The sequence below is a fragment of the Hypomesus transpacificus genome, chromosome 9 (genome assembly GCF_021917145.1).
Source record: "Hypomesus transpacificus isolate Combined female chromosome 9, fHypTra1, whole genome shotgun sequence".
Lineage (NCBI taxonomy): Eukaryota > Metazoa > Chordata > Actinopteri > Osmeriformes > Osmeridae > Hypomesus > Hypomesus transpacificus.
Window position 1 is genome coordinate 11,056,822 of NC_061068.1, and position 23,029 is coordinate 11,079,850.

At 49.1% G+C, this 23,029-nt stretch overlaps 1 protein-coding gene across 5 annotated transcripts; it reads right to left on the reverse strand.

Moving 5' to 3' along the window:
• Positions 1 to 761: 761 nt before the first annotated feature.
• rassf5 (Ras association domain family member 5) lies at positions 762 to 22,968 on the reverse strand. Of its 5 annotated transcripts, none has more exons than XM_047026102.1 (6): positions 17,280 to 17,916; positions 11,830 to 11,975; positions 3,300 to 3,407; positions 2,930 to 3,206; positions 2,701 to 2,816; positions 762 to 2,599 (listed from the first exon to the last, which is right to left on the reverse strand). In XM_047026102.1, exons 1-6 carry the CDS (start codon positions 17,596 to 17,598, stop codon positions 2,456 to 2,458), a joined length of 1,110 nt encoding a protein of 369 aa, XP_046882058.1. In that variant the 5' UTR covers positions 17,599 to 17,916; the 3' UTR covers positions 762 to 2,455. The 5 variants fall into 5 exon arrangements, with proteins under 5 accessions (XP_046882058.1, XP_046882057.1, XP_046882056.1 ...); XM_047026101.1 differs by lacking the exon at positions 17,280 to 17,916 and adding an exon at positions 22,092 to 22,968 and having other exon boundaries at positions 765 to 2,599; positions 11,839 to 11,975; XM_047026100.1 differs by lacking the exon at positions 17,280 to 17,916 and adding an exon at positions 22,092 to 22,968 and having other exon boundaries at positions 765 to 2,599.
• Between the last annotated feature and the right edge of the window lie 61 nt (positions 22,969 to 23,029).

Consider the following 23,029-nt stretch of genomic DNA (forward strand, 5'->3'; position numbering starts at 1 on the left):
ATTAGTTAATGATACCGCAGATGGGGGCTGAATTCTCATATTGTAAAACACATCTATATTTGGGGTTTAATAAATTAAAGAATTTACCAGAATCTACCTTCATGTCAGTTTCTCTACTACTGCACTAGCATTTTTGCGCTAATATATGAGGGTGAAAATCTACAATACTGGAAATGTGAGTGAGTAAAGTTTGCTTTTTACTATGAACTTTGGATACTGCGAGCCATTTTAAGTTTCATAACTCTGAGGGAAACTTTAGTTCAACCAAACCATTCAGAAAGAGGAAGAGGTCTGTTTAGACAGAACAAACCATTCAGAGAGAGGAAGAGGTCTGTTTAGGAACAAACCAGCTTTCGTAGCCTTCCCCTTACTTGAGGGGAAAAATGCAACAATTAAAAAGGACTAGAAAATATTGTGAAGGGATGACATTTTAATTTCATTCTTCAAATCTGTTTATAGTTTTACATATTTCTTTATACACATCAAATTCTCTGAAAAATAAGAAATAAAAGATTGCAGGAAAGCTTTTAAGTTTTCACATCCTAGACATTTTGCCTCGCCAAGGGTGCCAACAGTGAAATAAATAACACACAGACAGACACATACACACACTCCTCTTGAATTCTCAATGGACTTCGACACACACACACAGACAGACACATACACACACTCCTCTTGAATTCTCAATGGACTTCGACACACACACACACACACACACACACACACACACACACACACACACACACACACACACACACACACACACACACACACACACACACACACACACACACACACACACACACACACACACACACACAGAACAAAAGGCACTGCCAGGAGAAAAAGCATGGACAGTGATTGTTGGGTCTGGGCAGAGGGTCTGGGCAGAGGGGCTGGGCAGAGGGGCTGGGCAGAGGGGCTGGGCAGAGGGGCTGGGGTGAAGGAGTGACAGTAAGGGCCTCTGAGGGATCCAGGATTCTTAGAGAGACAGACACACACCTACACACTGTATTTACACAAACCAATCCATCCCCTACATTTCATCATATATATAAATACATACACACACACATATTCAGTAGATCTTTCACACAAAAATTAAGTCATTGGTACGTTATCATTGAGTTTGTTGATTGATTCAGATTTTTCTGAGGTGTGGCCCAAACCGTGGCCTATATGTGCAAAACAGAAGTTGGTTTATTGTACAAAACATTATTTTTCCAATCAGACATCTCTCCAGTCCCTCTGAGCTTTGGTAAAATCCCTTTGACATCCCTCTTAAGTCTTTCACATTCAAATAGCAACAACTAAGTCTAGTTCTGAAAAAAGATACTATAAGGGTACAGTATGTGCTGAATCCTGGGCTACAGATTCATGCTGACAGACGTACACCACATGCCCCATGGCTGCTCTTGTTAAACTGAGTCTCCTAAAAGCCAGGTTCATGTTTTCTACACAATAGCAGGCTTCAAACATTTGACGGGCATGGACCGGTGACCATGCCTAGGACCACACCAGTTAGAGAACTCCACAAAGAATGGGGTAGATGTTACAGTTAGGGGTCAAAGGTCAGGATTTGAGTTAAAGATGGAGAGTGGATTCACAGTAAAGGCAGCTGTTTCATGCAAATGGCCATTTGTAGATGGTTTACAGACTAGTTTGCCAATGTCTGGAACTAGGTGACTGTGGTCAGATATACACAGGGCATCTATGATGCGAGTTAATGCTCCTACACAAGTTAACACAGATCACAGGTAGGGTGAGGGAGCCTGAGTAAAACAGCATTGATATTTCAGTGCGTTACCAGAGATATGAGTTTACAGTGGGTACAACTGTGCTGTAAATACTGTTGGCCATCATGCTCCTGATTTCTCCTGAGCCTATAGTCTCAGTATAATAGTATCTGAATAGACTACTGTTGTATGTTAAAATCCTGACCCCCAACCCCAGACAGACAGTAAGGCATGCAGGGGACGTAAGAGGTTGTGTCATAAGCATCTATGAAATCAACATTTTAATAAGCATGTTCAAGATGATGCCATCCATTTACCCCAGAATATGTGCAGGAGAGTGGGAGAAGGGGAGTACAAAGGGTAAGACTCATGCTTAAGTAACACTTGCAGTAGCAGCAGCAGCAGCAGAAACCTTAAGAAACATCATCACATAATATCAAGCCATCAGACCCTCCCTAAGAGTTCATCACTGTGCCTCTGGTCTCCCCGGACACACGCCACAGCTTTCCTCTCTCAAGCCATCTTCCCCTCTCCTCTCCATGGGGGGTGGGGTGGTGGAGGGGGGGTGTGAGTCAGTGTTAAGTCATTGACTGGGCTGGAAAGGGATGGGTCTGGAAGGGTGGGGTAAGAGGTGGGAAGCGGTGGTGGGGGTAGAAACGTGGATAGAAAGGTGGGTCAGTAACTCCCTGGGTTGAAGTTTTAAGGTCATAGGTGAGGAGTTAGGGGTTGTGTTGCCGTAGCGCCTGCTGTAGTTTCTGTCGATACACAGAGTATTTCTGCTCCACCACCCGAACACGCTCAGTCTCCTCCTTCTCCAGGATGACCAGGAAGTTCTGCAGCTCAGGAACTGAGAAAGCATGCCACTAAGAGGAAGGAGAGAGAGAGAGACATTTATTGGATGGATAGGATTTATTAGCAAGTATTTCTGTGCATGTTTGCGCGTGTCTTTGTCAGTCGGTCTCACCTCCACCTCGCCAGTCTCGTTCTCCTTGAGGATGAAGCTCAGCTTGTCAGGGTCTGGACCCGCAATGAGCCTCAGAGACAAAGGACGCTCACACACAGGAAGCTTCTGGAACAGATCTACACAAGGAATGGAGAATTAGAGGAGATGTGGACATGTACACTCCAAAACATGTGCAATAAAACATAGGATAAGACGGGTGTGTGAGGGAGGGTGTGAGATGTGGTCTCACCCTGTCCGTCCCGGTGTGTCTGTCTGTACAGGGCAAACTTGCGAGGGTTATCCAACACCATGAACTTCTTCAGAAGGCCCTGGATGACCTCCCTGACTGTGGTGGTAGAGCTGATGTGCAGCTGCTTCACGCAGTCACATGGCAAGTAGAAAGATGTCCGCTTGTCACTCAGCCTTGATCCTGCTCCCTGCTGACCCTCTTCCAGAGTGGGTACTGTGACTGGTCGACTCAGCCTCAGGTGGACTTTGATGAAGCCTGTGTATGAGCCATTGTCAGCCTTGGAAAGAGAGCAATGTACAAATCAACAATCCTCAAACGCTTTCTGATGTTCTATAAATAAGCAGTCCACTCAACATAACCCACAACTCACCAGCTTCATGACATTCTCGGAGATTTGAGCATTATACTCCTCTATCCTGGCTCGTACCTCTTCCTCAGAAAGAGCCTTCGTCCCTCTGTCCTCCTCCTTTGTCTCATTCTGCTCGAACAGAGATGGAAAACACATGACAGACTTTAGAGAGCCAAACTAAGATGGTGGCCTCACCTGCAGTGTTCACTCCGTACAGCAGAGGGTGTTTTCTTAACGAGCAGTGGGATATCAAGAGTAAGAGGAAGTTCCCCTCTATGCTTCTGCCCTCTGGTCATAGCTTTGTCACATCTAATATCTAGAGAAGTTTGCGAGACTACATCTCTTCCCTCCTCCCCCCATCTCTCTCTCTGTCCCCCCTTTCCTTAGCTGGGACAGTTTTGCTGAGCCTGAAGGGATGTCAGCTCCCTCCCCCGTTTCCCCCCTCCCTCCCCGGCATGATTACGCAAGCCTGCAGTTCTCTGGGCTCCACAGGAGGCAGGAACTCTTCTGAATGAAGCCAAGACCCAGTCACCACCCCGGCACAGCCCCATTGACAGCCTGACTCCATCCCCGACTGACTCCATCTGCCTCTGCCTCTCCTTCCATCTACATCGGTGTCTTTCTATTTTAAACTGACAATGTGGCCCTCGCATCATGCCACGATAGAAACCTGGTGCATGGGGGGGCGGGGGGGTTAGTACGGGGAGAACAGGGAGGAGGAGAGGAGGGGGTGACAGCAATGGAGGAGACAGGGCGGCTGAGACAGCCTTAGCAACACACTGTTGGCATGGGTTATTTATAGAAGTGGGGATGCATCCTCAAGATCGCACAATGTGTTTTCCTTTTTCCTTTTTTTCCTCCTCCTTTTCATTCGTATTTTCTGGGACATGGTGGTGATGGAGACAGAAAGAGAGCGAGGGAGAGGTAAAGAGAGGGAGAGATACAGGAGGAGAAGGGAGAGAGAGTGAGAATGCAGGGCAGGAATCATTAATGCATGGGATTCCTCAGGGTGTGATGAAAGAGAGAGACAGTCTCTGCTCCATTCAGCAGGATGTGTGAATATGTATGTGTGTGCATGAATGTGAACGTTTACGTTATGTGGAGTGCTGTAGCTCTTGAACAACACAGAGTTCAACACACTTCGGCTGTTGCTAACATAGCTAATTGATAATATTCAACATTCAAGTCTAAGGATATAGAGGAGTCAGAACATAACCCTTTGTGTATGTGTGTATTCGTGTTTGTTTGTGTGTAACAACAGTAAAGACAGGACATTGTGTTCTTGAATAGCTTTTGATACTCCCCTTTCGTCTCATCAAACCTCTTCTACCCCGCTCTACTCTACTCTTCCTTGCCCTACTCTGCTCTTCTCCTCTCTTCCCTTTGCTCTTCCCTGCCCTCCTGCTCTGCTCTACGTAGCTGATCAACCCTCTGTATTCTAGTCCCCTTCCCCAGATCCAGTATGGCAGCAGCTGATGAAGCCATGCTGAGAGACTGGAGGCAGAAATGATTAAATGCCACCGACAAAGAGTCTCCCCACCAGCATAAAGGATCCTCTTTAAATCACTCTTTGATGCATATGCGAGGAAGGTTGTTTCCCCAAACCATAGTTTCCTGTACATTTTATATTCATGATACAAAATAAATTGGACTGGTCCATAAAACCCAGGAAATGTTACAGTGTTCATTAACCTATTGGGGCAAAGCTACCGATGACATCACTGGTCTCCTGAATGTAGACAGTGACACTGGTGTTGACACTGTATTACAATAGAGGGTATATTATGTGTGTGTACAGCATGCATGTGTGGTACAAGGGAGAGAGTGACACAGTGAGAGCATCTCAGTACTTCTAGAATTCACAAATGTCAAATGAAAAGAACTTTGCAGGAATTCCTGTGTTTGTGTCTCAGCTGCTAAATATATCTGTCCCCTCTCTCTGCTGCCTCTCCCCCTCCCTGCATACCAGTGAAAGTGGTCAGTTGACAATGGAGCAGGACAATACTGCCCCAACACTTCAGCCATGCCGGGCCCACACCCAGGCACAGCCCCAGGCTCAGCCCCAGGCCCAGGCCCTGATTTATACCTGGGCCTGGATCCAAAAATACACTCTGGTGCAGAACCAGATTACCCCCCCTCCAACACACACACACATTATTGGTGATTAAATGAATACACATTGGTATAAATAATTGGTAGACGGGGTTAAAATCCTGATAGCCTGAAAGTGTGGGAATGAGAAAGACATATGGTAAACACATAGCATCCAGTCTGGAGAGGCCAGGAGACAGTGGAAAGGGACGAGTTTGGAAAGGAAATACATGGAAAGAGATGGGGGGGGGGGAACAGAGGAGGGAATATGAGAAGAAAAGATAGGACAGGAGTAGAGAGGAGAGGAGAGGGAAAGAGAAGGCCTATAGATTAGCTGTCAGAGCAGAACAATTAGGACTAGAAGACTAATGAGCAGATATATGGAGGGAGACGAGCAGAGAGAGAGAGAGAGAGATGAAGTGACAATCACATGAAGCATGGATCATCAATTCTAAAACGGAAGCTATAACCAACGTTCATTTCCTTTTCACTTGAGGCTGATTTTGTCACAGTTTTTACTGTACATGTAAATATATTACTGTGCATTTTAAACCTACTTCGAAAATATGCCGCTCAATATCCCTGGGATGAACAGCATATGCAAATAGATACACTGCAGCAGTCCGACACACACTTTTGGTTACATTTGCTGACTGTTAGTGGGCCAAATGTCGTGTGAGAGAAAATCAAAATAGGTCCCTTGATTCATTTTCACAGCTCTCTCTCACACGCACACACGCGTGCATGCACACCAATTATATGCCTTATTCACTACCAAAACCCAAAAAGGTAGTCTATGGTGCATCACAGGTGCAAAAGCTGCATACCCGATGGTGCACGCTTGCCCACGCACACCCACCCACACCTTTCTCTCCCGTTTTCAGCTCTCCTGGTGTTTATACTGTCTGTGAGAGTGAGTGAGTGCATATGTTTCACTTTTATAATACTATTATAAACACTCAGGCATTTCTACTGTATCAAAGAGCAGAGAGGAGCCTGGCATGTCTAAAGCTAGACACTCAGCTCTGGAGATGATTAATAAACAATAAAAGGAATCCCCCCCTCATCTGCTGTCCATGGAACACACCCACACACAGATAGAGAGAGATTGATATAGACAGGGAGAGAGAGGCAGAGAGAGAGAGAGGCAGAGGGAGAGAGGCAGAGGGAGAGAGGCAGAGGGAGAGGAGGAGATAGAGAGGCAGAGAAAGAGAGCGAGAGCCAGAGAGAGAGAGAGAGAGAGGGAGAGAGAGAAGCAGAGAGAGAGAGGGAGAGAGAGATAGAGGGGGAGAGAGATAGGCAGAGAGAGAGAGAGCGAGAGAGCGAGGCAGAGAGGCAGAGAGAGAGAGCGAGAGCCAGAGAGAGAGAGAGAGAGAGAGAGAGAGAGAGGCAGAAAGGAAGAGATAGAGATGGAGAGATAAAGTGTGTGCAACTTTATTGTGTACATCACAGAGACAGCCTGGTAGACCCAGTTCCTTCCTGTGAGGGCAGCTCTCCAAGCTTTGCATGTCTGCTTTAAGTGTTCCCACGTTAGAGAGCAGCACAGTGGTTTTCTAACGACGACAACAATCCTAGGCCATTGAAGTTAAAGACCATGTGTCTCACTGTGCACCACAATACATTTAGGTTCAGTAAACCGTACTATAATGTTACTGTGCTGACCTGGCCATGTCTCATTAACCCCTTAGTCTCTAACAGAGTCTCCAACCTTGCATCCAAACCAAACCCATCACCTCACTGGCCTCACAAACTGACAACCCAAACTCTGCACACTGATGAGTGCTCTTAAATAATTTATAGATGACGCTCTTTCCGAACCAGACACCACACTGCAACCACTAATGTTAGGAAAATGTTATTTGAGTTGTGTGTTTGTGTGCATTGGAGAAGACATAGTTATCTTGTCTTATCTAGAATTTGTGTCTGATTAGGAGAGGAAAGGGAACCATCTCTCTCTCTCTGTATGTTTGTGTGTAAATGCCACATCCTGTAGCACATGCCATTGGCCATTCCCCACGTTAGCAAACTGCTGTTTACATGTATTACTACAGTACCCATCTTCTGAAGCTACTGAATGATGGCATGGAGCATGTCTCATCGTTGTTGTGTGACAGGTGTGTGTGTGTGTGTGTGTACAAGTGCATTTGTATGATAAACGAGCACAGTAGTGTTTATGCTCATGGGAGTAGAATAAACCCTCAGTTGTCATGGTAACCCTTCAAAATCTTCAGCTACATTTAAAGTAAAACAGCCACACTCAAATGCAAAACATTTGACAATATCAGGTCTGTTACTACGGAAACCTCTCCCACGTGAAGTGAAGAATATGATTCTAAGTTTCATGTCTCTCTCTCTGTGCGCCTTGCTTCTGAACCTACCTTTGCTGCAAAACACAGATTCTGGATAATGAGGAATTTGTTCAGAAGCAGATCTGAAGTGAAATGTAAACTTGACCAACTAGAAGTAAAGCTCTAATCCTCCTATTATAATTAACAATGTGGTGCTCAGATCTCTTCCTGTTCTGTACAAAGTGTTTGTACAGGCCAACTCAGCCCGAGGCCTCGGACTAGAAGTGATCTAGGCCCGTCCCTAGGCAGAGCTAGTCAGGTTGGGGCACACATGCAGCCTGTCTGAGGGGAGGCCTGAGGGGATAGAACCCACTAACAATATGGAGGTGACAGGATACGGTCTGTCTGTCTCTCAGATACACACATGCACGCACACTCAGTGTAGCAAACTTCCTCCCTCTACTTCTCCTTTCTCTACATGACACAGGACACGGCACACAATTGACTGACTGTTCCACTACCCTACTGCCCCTCCCATCCTTCCCCCACTGCCTCCACCCCCGCTGGAACACCTCGTCATCCATCTGTCCCCTGTGCTCGTACCTTCAGCGCCTGCTTGGCCTGCTGAAAGAAGGTGTTCTTGGCTGTGAAGAAGGTGAAGTCGTCTCCTTCCTCGTCCTGGCTGCAGTACCCGCTGCTCATGCTGTTGCTGCTGGTCATGGCTGGCGTGGCCACGTTGCTGACCGTCATCGAGAGTCACACACAGGGCCGCTCCTCGCCGGCGGGCGAGTGCGTCTATAGGAAGTTTGGAGAGCGTGCGGTCCTTGACGGGGAAAGCTCCTCGGTTTGTAGAGGCATCCAGCCAACGCTCACAGTCCAGGCGCTGATGTTTGTTCTCTCCTTCGGAGCGACTCGGCGAGCGGAGGCCTGGCAGTCCGGGAGCGGGGGGGGGGGGGAGCGGACGAGGGGCAGGGCGAGGATGAGCGAGGTCAGCTCCGATTCAGGGTTCGTCGTGCCAACAGAGAAGATTCAGGAAATCCGAGAGCGAGCAGAGAGGTGTCACTTCCTCCTGTTGTGTGTGTGTGTTTTGACACCGGTGTCGCAAGCACAGCTACGCATGTGCGTGGACGGCGAAAGGCGTGTGTCTACACGCATGAGCATCCAAGCAAACACACACACCTGTATCACCGAGTCAGATTACGGACTGGTCTCGAATGATCCTGTCCATCTGAGAACACAACACACACACATTCCCGCCCTCTCACCCCCTCGTGCCCTCCAGCTCTGTGGACTGATCAGATGATGATACAAACCCAAACATGAGGCTCTCTCTCTCTCTCTCTCTCTCACAACCACTCACACACAGGTAGCCCCGGCTCAGGTCAGCGCGTCCAGGCTTCAGTGACGTCTTCTGTGGCGTGTGTGGTGTGAGTATCCGTCCTTGGTGGTTAGCTAGACGACAGAGATTTTGGCTTCAGCAACAGACGGTGGCTAGTATCTGTCTCCTTCTCTACTCGTCTTCTGTTCTCCGCTTACAGAGAGACTGCCGGAGAAACGCATGCCTCCCACTCTCCCACTCTCTCTCTCTCCCTCTAGCCCCTCCCTCTCATGCTTCTATTGCACTCATTACACTCTCTCTCCCCCTCAGCCTTGCTCAACCATCTGAGTTGAGTGTGTTATGAGCCTACGAGCACCCTCCCCCCTCCCCCTGCAAGCTACTGCACCCCGCACCGCCACTTCCAGAGAGAGAGAGAGAGAGAGAGAGAAAGAGAGAGAGAGAGAGAGAGAGAAAAAGATGAGGTCTCACAGCTCTTTGACATAACACCACCTGATTAGCAGTGGCAAGAGGCAGACTTCAGAAAGATGGCTGCTCTGTCCCCTTTAGCTCCTCTCTGCTCCCTGTTACACCTCCCTGCACTGCGACCATCCTCTCTGCTCCCTGTTACAACTCCCTGCACTGCGACCATCCTCTCTGCTCCCTGTTACACCTCCCTGCACTGCAACCATCCTCTCTGCTATACAGCAGCTTCTGCCACACCTCTGTTCCCCCACAGAGAACGCAAGGAAGAAGGCACTGAGCACCCCCTGATCCGTACACATGGAGCGGTCATGAAATGCACCGTTCAGCTGACACAGAGGAGTCCATGCCTAGGAGGAAAATGTCCACTAAGCAGCACACAGACATGCACGCATAATGTCATCGCCCTTAGGTCAGAGATTACCTTGACCTCTAACCTTTCCTTCAGCCCTACACACTGACCTCTAACCTGCTCTTGATCCAACCAGCCATGACCATCTAACGTCCCTGTCACCATTGAAAACCTACAGCTAAATAATGAGTGCGCATCTGTGCGGGTGAGTGTGCGTGTGATGCGGACATACGAGAAGCTAGGGTGTCTGAGTTGATGAACCCCTTTAAAAGATTCACTGCACTCTCACCGGGCCCTACTGGTCTCTCACTGGAGCACAGTCACACACACGCCTCCTAGCCCTCGCTCTCTCTGTCTGTCCATCTGCCTGTCGGGTCAGTGTCAGCTCATGACGGATCACCGGGCGATGCTGCCTGCAGCTCCATCCGCCCAAGCCCTGCGGACGGGGGACAGGGCTCGGAGTGGGAGGGACTGAGGGGGCGTGGGGTGGATGAAGGCTGTTGGTGGTGGGTGCGTGTGGGGGGGAGGGGGGGGTCTCATTGACCGATCTAAAGCTCCCCCAATGGGGGTTTGAGCTCTCCTGTGTCAACATATTGGCACAAAAAGGAATCAATCTCTGCTGGTGTAAGCACAAATGGGAGCTTTATGAGAAAAGAGAGAGAGAGAGGGGGAACGAGAGAGAGAGAGGGATCCAGATTGAGTGTGAGAGAAAGAGATTAAGTGAGTGTGAGAGAGAATTAGAGGGGGTAGGAGACTCAGGGAGGGAGAGAAGGAGGAAGGGAGGCATGAAATGATGACCCATCACCTCTCCTCTTCGTCAGCAGTGGTAGTTCTGTCCGGCTCCTGAAGGCCAGAGCTGAACTGAGACGGAGTGTCTCCACACTGTAGCCCAGAGTCAATAACAATCCACTACTGGACATTCCTATACTGTGTCAGGCAGCGTCCAGTGTTTGGAGCCAGTGGCTGCCCTCAGTCTGTGACAGTCTCTGGGCAGTCTGTTCAATTTCCACCCCTCTTTAAACACAAGGTCACTTCCTCACACAAGCACTCCCTCCCTGAATTTCTGCTTTCTTTCTCCTCTGGCTCTTTATCTGTCACCCACAACCAGCATGGCTGAGAGCAGATTGCAGTGTGTGTGTGTGTATGTATGTGTGTGCGGGCGTGTGCTGGTAGTACTGTAGTACCTGGCATGGAAGCAAAATTCTTTGTTATCTGGCCTGTGGGCTTGGCAACAGTTGCTGGCTCCTTGGCCTGCTGTGTTATCCTGCTCTCTCTCTTTCTCCTTCTCTTTCTCTCTCTCTCTCTCTTTCTCTCCCTTTCTCTCTCTCTTTCTCTTTCTCTCTCTCTCTCTTTCTCTCCCTCTCTCTCTCTCTCTCTCTCTCTCTCTCTTTCTCTCCCTCTCTCTCTTTCTCTCCCTCTCTCCCCCCGTCTCTTGATCTCTTCTTCGCTCTCCCTTCCTCCTGTTCATTCTCTCTCGTCTCTTTGTTCTGTTTCACTCCACGTGGGGTGGCAGGGTCCTCACAGAAACACACACACACGTCCACAGGCAAGTGTACACACACCTCATGTACTGCAACAGTGGGGGCACTTCTAAATGAGACTCTCAGTCCAGCCAAGGTACTGCATGCAGAGGTGTGGGTGAAAGTGCCACACGTGTCATCATGTTGTTTGTCAGTCCCTCCCTCACCTGCCAATTCCATGATTCAAAGAGTCCTCCACACAATCACCTTATTAACTCAGCTCCACCTCTGAAAATCTAGCAATTTGATGGAGTGGAGGAGGGGGGGATAAAGGAGAGGTAAGAAGGGAAACAAGCGACAGATGCTCAGGGACCAATTTGTTTCCAAATAAACAACTGACTGAATAAATGAATATCAAGTGACAGAGAGGAAGAAGAAGGGAGCAAGGGATGAGTGCAGGCTGTTATGCAATAACCTTGGGGAGAGACTCTGCAGAGGCTATATATAAATACAATACACACCAAACTACAACTTTATTGACAACATGCAACTGGTATCAGACCTGTCTCACCTTGTCTTGAGGAGGTGAGGAGTGGTGGCTGCTGGGAGATGGAGTTGGAGATGGAGTTTCCTCAGGTTTCCTGTCCCTCTGGTTACATTCCAGCTGGACCTGGTCTCGGCACTCCAAGTGACAGGTGTAGGTGCATTCTGATGGGCATACAGACGTACCAATAAGACAGGAAATACTACATCCAGAAAGCACCCCCCCCCCCCCACACACACACACACACACACACACACACATCTGCACAAACAACTGAGTACTGCTCATTTAGAAATAGTAGCAGAGTTCTTGTGCACATCTAGTGCACTCTAGTGGCTATAGATGGAAAGTGTAATCGGGAACATTAAAAAGTGTACTTTTTATAGCTAGCTTTCAGAATACTAGCTGCTGACTGAAGTGCTCACTGTAAACCACACACATTATTTGGATGGGATGTTTCTTTGAGTTTAAAAGACACCGAAATATCTACAGCGTAGTACAGATGATCAGAGCTATGTATTTGTTTCTGATGCGTTTCTTTCCCAAAAGAAACCACTAGATGGTGCTCAAATGTCCTACAATGACCCCTATTGTTAAAATACTATGAGGGTATTTCCCAAACCACCCAAACTACTAACCACTTTCAGAAAAACAACTGTTTCAATGTCCCTTTAAAGAAGCCAAGGGGTTTGTTTATTCCAAAAATACAGTCAGCAGTCAAACCCTGAGGCTTCAACTGAAATACACAGTAACTCATCTGACTTCCTCTCTCACGTGGTCTGGTCCATTTACTGAACCAATGGGAGAGCAGAAAAAGAAAATGACTTATCACCAGAGAGAGAAAGGCCCAGAGGAAAACAGGAACACAGGGTGTCATCAGCTTCAGACACTCTGCCTCCTGTCCTGTCTTGTCAGAGCACAGACAACCAGCCCAACAATACTATGCAATCCATCTTACACACACACACACACACACACACACACACACACACACACACACACACACACACACACACACACACACACACACACACACACACACACACACACACACACACACACACACACACACACACACACACACACACACACACACACACACACACACACACACACACACAGACACAGAGGAAAAACAGCTGCAGCAGCCCAGTAACCAAGGCAACAAGCCCGTCTGTGGAGAAGCCTTCCTGGCCAGTGTGACAGAGAACGAGGTGTGTGTTTGCCTGGTGGTGGACATGGCACACTGAGGATGAATGGAGGTGCTCAGGAAGTTGAGGAGCTCAAGAAATAACTCCTTAACATTTTGAAAATGTTCGTTTTCAACCGCGTTCAAATCTCCATCGGGTCAACAGCCAGGGAGGGAGAGGGAGCTAAGCAGGGTGGGGAGAGGGTGGGGAGAGATAGACATGTCTCGCTGAAGGAGAGAAGAGAGAAACAGGCCAAAACCAACACAGAGGGACAGGAAACCCAGTCAGGGGAGAGAGACACTCCCATCCTCTCTTGTCATTCTTCAATCATTCTGTCCATACTAAGCCTCTCCTACCCCTATCCCTGACCTGACTAGCACTTCCAACCCTCTCTCTGTCCTCTCCCTCCCCTGTCTTCATCCACTCCCTGCCCGCATCCATCCAGCCATCGGGAGGAGTGGTTGTCATGACGTCAGTGAGGAGCATGGGATATCTGGCAGATGGGAAATGTTGTGCCCTTCCTCTTCCTGTCTCTGATACACCGCTGTCAACTGGTCAGGACAGCTCAAGGAGCACACCTCATTCCCACACTGATAACACACACACACACACACCATCTCAATCTCTCTCATGGGGTGTACTGCTAGTAGGTGTGCAGAGTCATGTATCTGGGGTACCTGACTAAACTACAGTAAGAAACAAATAACTACCCTTCATCTGAAGAACAGCAGCCTGAACACAGGTGAACACAGCTCAGAGCGCTGGATCCACATGGCTGCATGCACGTGTGTGTGTGTGTGTGTGTCAACATGTGTTACACCAGAGCAGAAGGGGACACAGTTAACTGGTCCATTCAGACTAGGGGATTAGAGGCCCCCAAAGCCCCCCTAACCCTCTGTAAGACGCTCAGGGAACACTTAACAGCCCCTAATGACTATATAAATACCCTCACCCCCTGGTCTCCATCCCCTACCCTAACCCCACCCAGACCCAATCAGCCCCACTCCATCTTGCAGTCGTTGCTCCGTCAGTCTGTCTCTCCATCTGCCCTCATGATCAACATGTCTGCTGGCCTCATTTAACCACCTGTACCCACCCACCCCTAACCCCCCAGTTTACAGGCTCGTCAATACCCGTCCTTCTCTGTCTGAAGCCTTAGTCCCCCCCCCCCGCCCCCGACAGGCCAGCCAGCAAGCTTCTCTGGATACAGACACCAAGGCAGAGCTGAGAAGATTTTCCATCTCCTTGAACGCCAGTGGGATGCAAGTGGAGAGGAGGGGGGTGGGTTGGAACAGAAGAACTAGAGTAAAATGGACCGAGAATGGAGAGATGAAAAAAGAAAGAAGAGACATGAGAAGAGGCTGAGATGAATGAGAGGGAAAGAAGAAAAAAGGATAAGAGGACAGAGAGAGAAGAGAGGAATGTGGTGACACCATGTTCTCTAACTGCATTAATGAGACAGTGCTTGTCTAGCCAAGCGTAGTCAGAGACATTGATCCCATGATGCGCCGCCCCCCCCACCCCCCGCCATGCTGAACAACCAACTGTAAATGCAGAGTTCCACTAAGAGACAGGGTCACCTTGCAAGTCCATGTCAGAGCAGTCTGTTTACCTATTCTGTCCTGTATTTACCAAGACAAACTGTGTCCCAAGAAGAGAATACTGGGTATTTTCTTCTCTTTGAGGTTGTTGCAATCTATTGTATGAGTAGTAGATCCCTTTTCAATATGATAAACAGGCAATATCAATAAAATTGTAGTTCAGAAGAGTAGAGGCCACAAAAGGAAAGTCAAAAGGACAAAAGAGGAAGTAAGAAAAAAAGAGCACCAAAAGGTGTTTCCCAGGAGTTTCTCAGAAGCAGAGACTTGGCAGTTGGAAAGCTCCTCAGGGAAATGCAGTCCGACTGGAAGAGGATAAAAAAAGCGTGTTAGCACTCCACTCTTATCTGCTGTACTTTCCTTTCCCTTCGTTCTGAGTAAACACTACAGTACCCTTTGTGACGTGAAAAGCTGTTGGGACAACAGAGACGAGAGGAAGTGACCATACTGGATCTCCTGACTCAGGTGAATGATGACGCTGATGTTTGTTTGTGGTTCTGAACTTCATCATGTGTCTTGTCCTCTCAGATTAGAGAATTTATTTAAGCTCAGCATAGATGTAAATTATGTTCTGTGTACGTATGTTATGTTATGCCAGGTGCTGGCGTTGTCTTGTCTTAAGAATTTCAGTGCCCAGTCTGACCTTGTGTTGTTCTGTGTACCTGACAAATAAAAGACTTGAACTTGAACAACAGAATATGTGCTGTATTAACACATGGTCCGTTCATGCGTGTGTGTGTTTGTATTTCTGTGTTGCCACTCATCTCTCCCATATTAGAGCCCAAATGAAAAGGACCTGTTTGTCAGCATTCCAGAGAGGCCACATGATGACCTTAGGCTGGTCAAATTGTAAACCCCCTTCACACACACACACACACACACACACACACACACACACACACACACACACACACACACACACACACACACACACACACACAGGAGGGGAACCTTTTGGAGAACTTCTTTGCAGAACCGTGGTTAGATCAGGACCAGGGCGAGCCTCATGGGGCTTTCTAGAGCTTCTGAGGGAATCTCTGAAACTTCTGTTTCTCTCCACATCACGTCCCTTCCTCTTTCTCTCTCGCTTTCTGTCTGTCTTCAATTCAGTGACAGTAACCAGGACCTCTGCCCTTTCTCCTGCTGACTGGGTTCTCCTCTCCCTCTCTCTTCTCTGCTTGTTAACCTCGCTCTCTCCTTCCTTCCCTCTTCTCTTTCTCTCCCAGGTTCTGCGTGTGTCAGTAGGGTTTTTGCTGGGTTCTAGCGGGGCTGCTTTCAGGAGCTGGCTGTGACCTTGACCCACCATCTCTGCTGCAGTACATACCCTTCCTCCTCTGCCTCCTCCTTCTTCATCCTCCTTCCTCTCCCTCCTCTTTCTCCTCCCCTTCTGATATAAGACCCACCAGGAAACTGCCAAGGAACTGACGCAAACTGTGTGCTGACTCACACACACCCGACAGTTAATTTGCAAACACACAACCACACACATCAAATGCACCCACATCCATATAGGTACACACACACACACACACCAGGATGATCACCATGTTCCCTGACCTGCTTAACCATGCCAAAGAAAACGTGAGCATGTGTCCTCAACAAAAACCTGTTTCCTTCTTATCTTCTTCTCTCTGTAAAAGATTTCTTCCTTTCTTAGTTGATCAGGGCTCTGAGTGAAATGGCAGTGCTGGAAGAGATGTGACATCATCACATGAGGTCAGCTGCACATGAACAGCTGTTCCCTGAATCATGTTTGGTCAGGGTCTTACTGTCCCACACACACACACACACACACACACACACACACACACACACACACACACACACACACACACACACACACACACACACACACACACACACACACACACACACACACACACACACACACACACACACACACACACACGACTGGGCCTCTTCTTACCCACTTTTCATCCATCTCTCGTTACTATGTGGACTGATCAATAACAAGTCTGCAGTATTCAGCCATTTCCCCTCCATCAGTCTCCTGCCTCCCATGGTGGAGGCAGCACCTTCTCCTCCAGAAACAAACCAAGGCACGATCGATTTCTAACAGCATCTCAGACTCCTAAACAGGCAACTCTCAGCTCATATTCCCACTACATAATCTACAAACACTCATATGAATTACTCTCAGGATATTCCCTTAAGCACAGAAATCTGAAGGGGCCGTGCTATACTGAAGGCTGTCTGTCTGTGTGTGTGTGTGTGTGTGTGTGTGTGTGTGTGTGTGTGTGTGTACTGCCGTTTCTACTGGAGAGTTCTGCTGTTGACTGCCAGTCTGCAGCAATTAGCTTACTCTATTCATCCCCACACACAAACACACACACACGTGCCCATGACACAATAGCTCAGCAAAGGGACAGAGAGGGCGAGTGAGGGAGGGGGCCATACTGTACATGGACAAAGAGCAAAACAGAAAAAGGTGGAGGATCAGCCATGAGCTTTTATCTGCTTATCTAAGCCCTCCAATTCTGTAATGTTCCCCCTCTGGCTCTCTAGATCTCATCTTTAATATCTCTCTACCCGAGGGCCCTGCCCTCTCCTTTTCATCTCTCTCATTAACTCCTACTGTTAGTGTCCTTTCTCTGCATGTCTCTCTGTACCACTCTGCCCAGTTCATCTCTTTCCTCCTCACCCCTCCATCCCTCCGTACCTGAGGAGGCGAGCAGAGATCCACTGGAGGAGGTCCGTCGGAGCATCCGCAGGCCGTCGCTCCAGGAGCGAGACTTGGGCAGCCGCCGCAGCAGACGGCCCAGGCGCCTGGAGACCTGGCCGAAACACGCGCTGCCCACTGCCCCCTCGCCCTCCTCGTCCTCCTCCACCTCCCTCCCTGCCTCCCCCAGGCGGAAGGAGAGCTGGCTGAAGAACCCTCTGACCACCCCCTCACCCGCCTCCCCGTCCTCCACCCCTTGCCCTGGCAGCAGCGTCGCTATCTGCCGGCCCGGGGCTTGGCACCATCCGGGGGGCAACATCCTGTGCCTGTAGTCCTGGCCTTCGCTGCCCCTCCGCTCCAGTGCCCGGCTGCCCCTCTCCCTCTGGGGGCTGCCCAGGCGCCAGCTCCCCCAGTGCCCCCCTCCTCCATCCCAGCGCAGCCACTCTGCCACCGGTGCCACGCTCCGAACCAACAGCCCCCTCTCCGCTCGCTCTGCCACCCCTCCACCGGAAGACCTCGTCCGTACCCCTTCCCTCACTCCTCCTCGGGTCCCTCGCTCGTCTCCTCCACGCCGTCCCCGGTTCGAGCGTGCCCCTGGTACACGCGGCTCCCGCCCTCGAGCTGGCTGTCGGCTTGTCTCCCTCTAGTTTTCATTCACTTGTTCAGCGTCTGACGAAGTCCGTGTTCTCCTGTCGTCCGGTTCTCTCTAGCCCTGCTCTGTGCGGCTCTACTGCAGCACCCACACACTCTGCAGTAGCTAACAAACAGCCAGCTTAAAGAGACAGAGACTCCAAATCACAAACAGGCTCATCTCTCCTGTTTCCCTCTCTCCCTCCCGTTTCCCTCTCTCCCTTCTTCTCTCATTCACAAGGTCTTCCACTCTGTCCTTCCTCGCTCGCTCACACACCTGTCGTAGGCCGGAGAACACACATACATAAACCAGAGTACTGCAGTGCTGGATCCTGTCTCCTAAAGGGGTCCTCAACTTCCACCCTCTCCTCCTTACTTGTTCCCCCTCTCCCTCTCTCTCTCTCTATCTCTCTCTCGCTCTGTGTGAAACACAGACTGGTGATAGGAAGTGATTCATCCACAGAGCAATGCAGAGACTAAGAAATCCTATTGGTGTAAATGACATGCATCACACCAGCTGGGAGAGAGAGGAGAGAGTGCGTATCTTGTTCTGTACGATACGCAGTCCATTGGCTATTAATATGCACTGGAGGAGAGGGAGCAGACTGCTGGGAGTTTTCCTGCCCTACTTTTAAACCTGATGAGGTTGGAGACACAGGATGTACCGGTCTCTTCAGTCACACACACACGAATGACAAAACAAACTGCAGCCCTGTGAGAAGGACTAGTGAACACACACTGCAGTCATGTCCTCGCCAGCTCCTCTCTGTATTTCAGTCCCAACACCAATGACTGAGCATCCAGGATGGATCTCTGCCAGTGTGTGGGCTCGTCAGCCCTGCTGTCCTAGGACCCATCAACGGCACCCTAAATATAGCAGAGCAGAGCTCCCCACAGTTCTGTCTTACATATCAGTAGGAGAGCTGCACGCGCACACACCAACACGCACGCACACACGCGCGCAGGTTAGCTTGGCTCAGACGTGTCGAGCCAGCAAGTTCTGAGTGTGTTGTGTTGAACATGTGTAGCGTGGCATGTAAGCACAGGATGTTCAGAACCATTTAGCACCCTGGCTCCATCTGGTCTTTCCTCTCCCTCCTCCGGCCCAGTCAATGGGCCTTTGAGAAGAGCCCAGCCAAGCTGCGGAGGAGGTGAGGAGGACAAGGCCAGTACTGTGTAAGGTAGGAGGGAGGGCAGCAGGGCGAGTTAGTATGGCGTACATGGGCATCGGGGTGAGAGGAGCACAGCAAGAGCAACAAGGTAGATGTGGTCATATGGACCAGGGTTGAGGAGACTATCTAAGAATCAGTTCTGAAAGCAGAGAATGCTTGTCCTTCAATGAGTGATCTTTGTAAAGAGAGGCCCAGACTGAATACAAACATACTGCATCTACATGCATCTTTCCTTGAGGTCTGTATGGGGTAGGTTAGTGAAAGAGCTCCTAGCTGTTCTGTCAGCATGTCACTTCCATATTTCACAGTGAATGCGATGACCAGAGTCTGACCCCAGTGAGCTAGAGAGAGAGAGAGAAAGAAAAGAAAGAAACATGCCAAATATAGTCCTTACTGATAGTGCTGGTAACATTGTGAAATCCTAGAAAACTGATCTCCAGAGCAATCACCCCCTCTGTCAAGGCCGTGGCAAGCCCGGGAGCAGAGAAGATTCCACGTCAGACTGTGTGTGTGTGTGTGTGTGTGTGTGTGTGTGTGTGTAGGTCTGTCTGCATGTTTCTTTGACAACGACCTCTGAAACCTTAAACTGAATGTTAATCTGACGTCTGACGGTCTCTCAGCCAGTAATCCAACTGACTCCGACCCTGGGCCGTAATCTCACTGCAGGAGACGCTTCTCTGGGATTACGAGGCTGTTGGCAGTCCGAGACAGAGACAGATAGACAGAGAGAGACAGAGAGAGGGAGACAGAGAGAGGAAACAGGGTGGATGGGAGATCCTAAATTAGTCAGATTAGTGTCAGGGAGACAGACATAAGGAGCTATTAAGAGTCTGTCACACATTCTACACGTCTGTCATATATTTTACACATGCTGGATGTCTGCTGCATGTCTACTCAAGGTATTACATACAGCTGCAGTCTGGAGGAGTGTGTGTGTGTGTGCGTGTGTGGGGGGAGGGGAACGGGGGATGTGAGGGTCCCTCCGTATTTCGATTCTGATTCCAGGGGCAGTAGCAACGTGACACGACAACACCTCCATTAAGACTTGAAGTAAGAAGAACTGAAAGGAGAAGGACCAAGATGAAAGTGGTGCATGTGGAGACTAGACCAGGTAGCCTCTATACTGGTCTCCCTTTTGCAGACCACATCAGGCATAGAATCTCCAGACATGCCCCAGAGGAACCACCATCGGCCTATTTAAAACCAACAATGAAAGAGAAACGAAAAGCTTGGGAGAAATTTGCTTTGAAGCAGAAAAAAAGAAAGAAGGAAAGAAAAGAAAGAAAATGAAATAAGTGTTTTTACTTGTTTATGGTTGACAAAGCCTCTGTCATTTTCGATACTGGGCATATTTGAGGTAGTGACATTGGCTTGTGATTCCTGTGTGTATGTGTGTTTGTGTGTAGGGATATGGAGTCCAGACCAAACACAGAGTGGAGGAGCAACATGTTATGAAGACAATGGCAAGCATATTACTAGTGTCATATCAGAAGGCCAGGGTAGAAATGACCTCCCTTTTTCAATTTAGGAAGCCATACAAAACCTTGCAAAGTGCTAAATGTAACTCAAAAAGCTCACAAGGGTTGGATAGACTGGAGTATGGTGTGTGTGTGTGTGTGAGTGTGAGTGTGTGCTGTATGTGCACTGCTCCAGTAATCTCTATATTTGCTCTAGTAAGCTCTTGCTGATGGCATACTAAATCAGCTGTGCAGTACTGGACAATCTCTCCCCCTCCATCTCTCTTTCCCCTCCCATGTCTCTCCCTCTCTTTCTCATCTGCCCATTGTTATATTGATATTGGCTCTCTCCCTCCTCTTGTCCTCCGCTCTGCCCTTCCCATGTCTTCTCCTTTTATCTGCCTGTGTTTCACTCTGACGCAGCTCAACGTTTTGTCTGCTCCTCCAAATACTTCCCATCTGTGGCCCCTCCCTCTCTTTTCACACTCTTCTCCAGCAGTTCTGTCCATCTATCATTTGTCTCCCCTCCCCTCCCTCCCCTCTGCAGCAGCAGTCTCCCCATGAGAGCTGCTGACACACTGCCAGCTCAGCATCTCTCTGAGAGAGAGAGAGAGAGAGAGAGAGAGAGAGAGAGAGAGAGGGAGAGGGAGACAGAGAGAGAGACAGAGAGAGAGAGAGACAGAGACAGAGACAGAGAGAGACAGAGAGAGAGACAGAGAGAGAGACAGAGAGAGAGAGAGAGAGAGAGAGAGAGAGAGAGAGAGAGAGAGAGACAGAGAGACAGAGAGACAGAGAGACAGAGAGACAGAGAGACATAGAGACAGAGAGACAGAGAGAGAGAGAGAGACAGAGAGAGAGAGACAGAGAGAGAGAGACAGAGAGAGAGAAACCTCACTGAGACAGTAGAGACACCTCATTGGGACAGTAGAGACCTCACTGGGGTCACTGTAGCAGGATGGACAGGAGAGAGCCACTTCCCCACTCCACACACACACTAAACACACTGTGAAACCATGTGAAGCAACAACATGCCCCTGTAAACATCCCCATAAACACCTCTTTAGATGAAACATACAGCTGGCACACACACACACACCAGTGTCAAAGCCTCTCTGTTCCCACCCTAACGACGCTGAGGCAGCAAATCACACGCTGCAGACAGCGAGAGGGAGGCTGGCAGGAGTAGATAATGGGGTTTCCATAGGAAGCTTTTGGCTGCAACTCTGCATCTGAATGCTTGGCAATGTCATGCTGTAACTGACCCGCTTTCTCCTCCCTCTTCAAACACACACACGCAATTTGTTATTCAGCTTCTGTGTGTCTGAGACAGTCTTATTAGCTTAGTCGCCAGATGCCACATCCACAAATAAACGGTAAAGTCAAATCAACAACACATGAATTGGGTATCTGCCTGTCAAGCTACTGCAATAAGCGCTGTCTGGTTTTATACCCAGTCCTTATAGAGGACAACTACCACTCCCGTCTGATACTAGAGGACAAGTGGATGTTACAGAAGCTTTCTTTTTTCGCTCAACATACGGCTGAATACTTACTTTGACACTTCAGCGCCTGCGCAGTGATTTGACGGCTGCATGCATCGCACCAGTCCTGCGTAACGGTCTTGGGTTCAAATCGGTGGCCCGTTTCTGTCCTTACGAAGATGGACCAGGCCTCTCTCCGACGGGGCTCAGTGCGCGCAAGCTTCACGACTCCGGTCTTGCTCTGTGTTAGCTGCAACGGAGTATGATGTCCAGTGCTGGCCTGGTACGCACGTTTCCCGTTGGACATGTGTGACTGTGCTCCGTTATGTTCATTAGAAACCGGTGTGTTTGATATTACATTCATGGCAGTCTTCTTCAGTGAATCCCCCCGCCGACCACCTGCATTTTGATTTGAGTCACTTTCGACATTGCTGTTATTGTCACACCTTTGGTTGGTGCGTTCCCCCTCGGTCCCCGTTGTGCTTCTCTCGCTGTTGCTGCTGCTGGTGTCGCAAACTGTGCCGTGCTTTCTGTCCCCGACCGGTCTACGTGGCGTCTCGGACTGAATCCCGCAACCTTTCTCGGTTTGCTCTCCTCCTGTCCTTGATTTGTCGTCTCGCTGTGCTGGGGAAAACGAGTCATTTAGTGACACTACTGATGCTGCCGAGTCCGTCATTGCTTTATTCGTTACCGACCCACACTCCCCCGATCCCGAGCTTTTCCTGAACATCATCTTCTCCAAAGAAGATTTTCTCGGCAAAATGAATTTCTTTATCCCGGTCGCCGTAAGTTTGGGGAGGAATAGCTGAGGTTCCGAATCGAGGCGATGTGGACACGGGTGCTGTCCTACCAAACTAACTGAAGCCATTGCCCTGTGTTTAACGTGAAGAGTAGTGTACAGCAGACCGTGCTGTGAGTTTGTAGCGTGAGCCAAGCGTGCGCCTCTGAGAGTGACAGCTTTTAAAGGCTAAACGCGCGCTCACTTAAACGGCCACGCGCCTAATTCATGG

Bases quoted from the DNA above. Each gene is read 5' to 3' on its own strand.
- rassf5 (XM_047026100.1), bottom strand. From the start codon at position 22,887: ATGGCTTCAGTTAGTTTGGTAGGACAGCACCCGTGTCCACATCGCCTC. The intron at 11,976-22,091 runs GTAAGTATTCAG...TATGCCCATCAG, and splicing joins GCAGGCGCTGAAGTGTCAAA to AATGCACCTACACCTGTCAC. The intron at 2,817-2,929 runs GTGAGACCACAT...TTCCTTGTGTAG, and splicing joins GACACACCGGGACGGACAGG to ATCTGTTCCAGAAGCTTCCT.